The sequence below is a fragment of the Ipomoea nil genome, unplaced genomic scaffold (assembly GCF_001879475.1).
Source record: "Ipomoea nil cultivar Tokyo-kokei standard unplaced genomic scaffold, Asagao_1.1 scaffold3245, whole genome shotgun sequence".
NCBI classification, from domain to species: Eukaryota; Viridiplantae; Streptophyta; class Magnoliopsida; order Solanales; family Convolvulaceae; genus Ipomoea; species Ipomoea nil.
The window spans coordinates 545,939-552,214 of record NW_017619673.1 but is presented as its reverse complement, the minus strand read 5'-3'; the positions used below and the strand labels follow the sequence as shown (position 1 = coordinate 552,214).

Here is a 6,276-nt window from a genome sequence, read left to right as displayed (position 1 = left end):
ATATTTTTAACAAAGAGAGAAAAGGAAGGGGAAAAAAAAAAAAACCAAAACCCTCATAAATACGGAGCAAAACAAAATTTAGCACCGCTCGGAAGTCGATCTTATGGCGATCTGAAAATTTCTCTCCCTTTCTCTGCAATGGCGTCTTGAGAAATCCCTACTCTTCGATCTCTCATCTGAATCAACTCTCTACCCACGTCTTCCTCTTTCATGGCTGCTCCGTTCTTTTCGACGCCGTTTCAACCCTTCGTCTATCAGGTATCCTCCCTCTCCCTTCATTTATTTTATGTATGTCGGACACGTATCTCTGTGAGTATATCTAATTAGGTTTGCTCTTAGGATGTGAATTTTGAATTTTATCATATTCTTCTTTTTCTTTTGGTGCTTGGTGATCATGCTTTTGTAATCTTGGAATACTACTTGGCAGCTGTGAAAATGCTAAACCAGCGCTTAGTTGCTTGCATTGTATTGATTTTTGTTAATTTGGAGAATTTTAAGTAAATTTGAGTTGTCCAATGCTAAATCAGAGGAATTTTAGTTGACCGAACGATTGTTAGTACCTGTTTAGATTATAAATAGTTTTGCATTATGGCAAAAGGTTTAAGGAAGCTGGCTTTCTGATTGTTGATGTATTCCCTTGTGCATTTTTTATAACTGGATTTGGTTCCAGATGTTATTTGATCTTGTCATAGTTTGTTACTTGATATACTTGAAATGATCTTACACGAGTAACTTTTAAATGAAGCTAACTTAAAATTGTATAAGGAAGTTAGTAAAAAGTGACTTAAATGAGTTCAAGATCTGCTTCTAGTGCAACTTCTTAGTCCCTGATGTCCATTGACGAGTGCATACTTCACTTATCATAAGTTCATTTTATTTGTAGAATAACATGCATCTAAAGGTTTGGTCAGTTTAGTATTCAAAGTCAAGCATTATAGGCTTGATAATATTGTTTATGGAATGTTTGGATACTTCATAATGAAATTTTGAATAGTGCAATCTCTCTCAGTCTAATTACTCAATGTCAGATATTTTAACAACTTGCTTGCATTTGTTAAAGACCATAACACATCCATTTTCTGCTCATAACCCAAGATTCCATCGTACATTTGCCCAAAGTTCCTACAGAAAACTTACCTAAAATTCAAAGCTAGATCTGTCTTACATTAATATGTTGGCCATTGTCTTTTGTTTATTCTCAATGGAACATGACTAAAAAAATTAAAGTAGCAGACTTTGGTACATTAACTCTATAATTTCATACTTGACATTTTTGTTTTCTGTATAAGATGAGATGCTTGAGAATTTACATTTTGTACTATTGTAGAGTCCACAAGATGCTGTTACACCTTTTCAGATTCTCGGAGGTGAAGCTCAGATAGTTCAGGTATTTATTGAGTCTTGTTCTTTTCCCTTGTAGTAGGAAATTCCTATCTATATGGTCATTGTGATTGATTGTTTCTCCTTTTTCAATTCAAAATTTCAGATTATGTTGAAGCCACAAGAAAAGATTATTGCAAAGCCTGGTTAGTTGGTGATAACATTCATTGTGGAATAGCTTACATGTATAGAGGAATTTTTTGGAATGTTGGAAATCTAAAACTGTTATATTAAGTGGTATTGTAATAAATAAACATGTGAAATTCAAATTATGTCACATTCTGAAACTGTGACATTCAAACTAAATTTTCATTTAAGGAAAGTGCTAATCTAATGCAGTATTATTATGAGATTAAACCACAAAATATTATTCTTACAAATAATGGAGTTCAATAATGTAATTGTAATCACTAGATATTTGGTTTCCAAATCAATAATTGTCTCCAAGATACAATATCATACATGGTAAATATTTTTCTCTGGTCAAGCTTATGGTTATTTAATCTTGAGAATTGCTCCACAGGTAATTTATCTTACTAAAACTTGCTCCACAGGTAATTTATCTTACTAAAACCATTCTGGAAATCAACCATACACATTCTTTCAAACAAGATGCCAATCACTAGCAAATTAAACCAAACCCCTCCCCCTATTACCTCTCCCCTTGAGTAGTGGACTGTCTAACTTGACTTCATTGCTCTTGGATCAGACATGGACTAAATGATTGCTTCCATAATGTCTGTGCTGGAACAAAAATGATGAATTCTGTATGCAACGAACCAAAAAAGAAAAATAAAAAGGAGGAAAGAAATGATTCTGTGTGCAAACACAAAATCATTTCATTAATTAACACTTAAAATAAGCGTGTATGTTTGACATTAATATTTCTCAGAAGAAAGTATTACATTTTAGTGGCTGTGTGTGTTTTTCTAAATGACATTTTAATAGTTCGTTTGGAATTTATTACTGTGTACTTTTGATATTCCTGCTAATGTATCAGACTCATGCTTGAGTAAGGATGGCAATGTGGTGCTGGTTATGCACTGCTTACACCTAAACCTACCCTATGTGGGATATTTGTCAGTTGCGATGCAAAATATATTGTTTCAAGCAGGGTTATGGAGTAGTGTGGGGTACTGCATAGTCACATAGAAATAAGAAGAAAAAAGATCCATACATTGCAAATAGGTAGCCAGCCATCATTTGATTTGAAGTCTAATTTGGGAAGACAGAAATGTGATTACGTGAGATGGCCTTTTGTAATGAGTGTAATTAGATTTCAGTTCTGTAAGACATTGTTTGCCATGCTTAAATATCAACTGTGTTTATGATCCTATTTAGATGGAAAAACAATTCTGTTTGCATGCTTCAGTTTTTTCTAAATTTTTCCTTAGTAGTTATCTTTTTTGTTTGCAGGTTCCATGTGCTATATGTCTGGTTCAATCCAAATGGAAAATATATACATCCCAGAAAATGAAGTTGGCTTGACGCAATGGCTCTTTGGGAAGAGTGTGACTAGCATAGTTCTCCATAATACAGGCACAACTGATGGATTTGTGGGCATTGCCGCACCTTCTCTAGCAAGAATCCTCCCAGTAAGTATCAATACCCCAAGCTCATGCTACTGTTGCTTCTATTTCACTTTTGATAATTCGAACTACTATCTTAGTTATGCTTATATTTTGCTTTTTATACTACTAATTATTACTTTTTTGTTCTTCTGATTTGTTGATCTGCAGATTGATCTAGCAATGTTTGGTGGCGAGATATTGTGCCAGGTACAAATGATTGAGAGTCTGTATGTTGTTTGTTCCCATGTGTTGCTGAGGATATCCCTTCTTCATTCTTTATCCCAATTCCACCTACCCAAATAAATAAAACATGTTTGTTTTATTTGCTGGGAAAACCAATGTGCTGGAATAAAATATGACCATTCTGATATTGTTCTGTAGCCAGATGCATTCCTTTGCTCAATTAACGATGTGAAAGTCAATAATACAGTTGATCAAAGGGCACGCTACATGGTTGCTACTGCAGAGGTGAGATCATGGGAATTTCTTGACCTTTCCCTCTTCTGGAGTCTAAGTAAAACCTGATGACTTTTTTATTTATGCACTTATGACATTTGCTGTAGGGATTCCTAAGGCAGAAGATATCAGGTCAAGGGCTTGCTTTTATAGTTGGTGGTGGTTCTGGTATGCTTGTGAATCTTAGCTTGCTGATGACTGATAAGTTCTAGAATTCTAAGGGATTGTTTACATGACTAATTTTGATGATACTGGGGTAAATGGTGAACTTTTGATATAGTCTTCTAGACTACGGACTTCTCCTTTTTGTAGAAGCTCTTCTGTATCTGCACATTCATGAACATGTGTGATGAAAGAGAATGAATAATAATAAGAATAAGAGACAAGAGCCAACTATTGGGAATTTATTATAGACATGTGAAATATCTTTAGAGACTAGAATATAGTTTCCTTAATGACAAAAGATTGCATTCTTTCTAGATGGTGTCATGGTGATTGAAAATTTTATAGTCCAAAGCTCCACAGTTCCATGCTCTACTAAAGTATGTATAAAAAGGAGTTCCTTTAAAAAAAATTAGGGCCAAGTTAGAATTTTTATTTATGCTTTTAAAAGGAAATGTAAAATCAAGGGAAGAAATGTAGAATATGTAGTCTTCATTTTGGTTACAAAGACCAAGTGAAGAATGTCTATGTTTCCATTTCTGTAGGGAAGATCTGTGAAATGAGGAATATTTTGTGTTTTTATTCTGAAATACTGTTTTGTCAAGCTTGATAATTTGATATTTAATAATTAGTAAACTTTCCATCTCCTAACATTATTTGTTGTTACAGAGCTGTATTGATAAGCTGGATTTCAAAATGTTTCCTTGTATTTTTTTAGTCAATAGACTGAAGTTGAATGAGGATAAACTTTGAAATGTTTGGGATGCACTTTATAGCTTAGTCAAAGTCTATTAGGACTATTTACTTCTATGCAAAGATTTTGCATGATATTTCACATTATATGTTTTATTCTCATTGATTTCTTCTGACATCTAACCAAATTTATTTTTTGCTTTTAGTTGTACAAAAAAATCTTGAGGTTGGTGAGGTGCTTTGTGTTGATATGTCAAGTATTGCTGCAGTCTCAGCCACTGTAAATGTCCAAGTAAAATACAATGGACCAATGAGAAGGGTCGTTTTTGGGGTATGTTATTTCTTTTTCTTTTCTTTCAATATTTGTATGCCCCTGTTCAGTCATTGTTGCTTCTTTTCATTTGCTGGCTCTTTTTTATTTTGGAATAAAGCATTTTTGGTCCCTTGAATATTCTCAATTGGTCGTTTTGGCCCCTCAGTATCAAAAGTTGCAAAACATATGCTCAACTTTGCAAGATTGTGGCACTTTTAGTTTTTCAGCAACTGGAAATGTTAGGGTTATTTCCTTAGAACTTAGTTATGTCACCCATAATCAAACATCCAAAGTACTAAAATGTTCATGGAAATATCTGAATCTTAATGTCGTCTTCTGTTTCCATCCGTTTTGGAGGACCAGAACTGCTACAATCATGAATAACTGAGGGAATAAAAATTTTTCTTTCCCTTCTATTTTTTGATTTAATGATAATCCAATTGGCCCTTATGCGGCTTTTAATTTAATGGAAGCATTTTCTCCAATCTGTATTCTTTATTCTTTCTGTTTAACATGGAGTTGTGAATTGGCTTTCACTAGATATCATGTGTTCTTCATGTTTGGTTGAGATAGCTCTATTTATCCATGCTTATATTCTTGAACTTGCATTCCATTTAGTTTTCCTTAAAGGTGGAATTTGTAACCAATTGCAGGGTGATAATCTCGTAACAGCAGTTCTAACAGGACCAGGCATCGTGTTTATTCAAAGCCTGCCTTTTCATCGACTTTCACAGCGCATTGCGAGGTACGTTCTTGTAGCAGCATGAACTATTTATAGCCAGCTGAAGTAGTAAGCTGGTTGGTCCGTGCGGCCTTGCTTTGCTACTCAGCACAATACTTATACTCTTGCTCTTTTTGTTCTTAAAAAAGTTTTGACAGAACTACCCCCCAATTTTGTTGCAGGGCTGTGACATCTCCAAACATGAGGGACAACCCGAAGTTCTTCCTTCAAATAGCAATTTTCTTCTTTCTTGCGTATGTTGTGGTTGTGTCATCGTTAATCTTGACGGACATATGAAGCTTTTCTTTGTCTTAGGATTTCATAGAAAGTCCGAAGGTGTACCTTGACTTCAGAATTCAGATGCCAAAATAGAGTAAACATCGAGTTAAAGATTTACGTCAGTTTTACAGGGAGTATGTATCATGTAAAAACATTTTCAAGTGACGAGGAACCAAATATTCTCTTTCATTTTGCGTACGGTAGATTTGCCTTTTAAGCTTTACACGTATTTACCTTGATTTACTTGCTTTAAAATTTTTGTTTAACTACATGGACTCTACTCTAATTTTTCACTTTTATTCATTGATGTGGCAAGATATGATAAGTTATCTTTATCTTGTGGATCTTAAGAAAAATGTTTACATCAAAATCTTTATTTTTACTCCTTGATGAGGCAAGATATGATAAGTTATTTTTATCTTGTGGATCTTAAGGAAAATGTTTACATCAAAATTTAGAGTAAGGGAGTAAAAGTAGAGAGTAAAATTTGAAAATTTAACTACTATTTTCTTTAAAATTCTGCAAACTTGAGATTATAATTTTTGCAGTACAATGTCACGTAATACCAAATCTTTCCTAGAAAAAAGAGCAAAATAAATAAGGATTACATACATGTATTTTATGAGTTAATACCATTTGAGATCCTTCGAGTATAGTAATTGATCATCTGGATTTAGGGCTGTGCAAAACTAAAAAAAATC

The 6,276-nt window shown here is 33.7% G+C and overlaps 1 protein-coding gene across 1 annotated transcript; it reads left to right on the top strand.

The window, feature by feature from the left end:
- On the top strand, positions 1-5,773 carry LOC109169073. The gene is made up of 10 exons (XM_019317973.1): positions 1-258; positions 1,328-1,387; positions 1,487-1,526; positions 2,797-2,975; positions 3,120-3,158; positions 3,333-3,419; positions 3,515-3,575; positions 4,469-4,593; positions 5,229-5,320; positions 5,479-5,773. Exons 1-10 carry the CDS (start codon positions 211-213, stop codon positions 5,591-5,593), a joined length of 846 nt encoding a protein of 281 aa, XP_019173518.1. The 5' UTR covers positions 1-210; the 3' UTR covers positions 5,594-5,773.
- Positions 5,774-6,276: the final 503 nt, after the last annotated feature.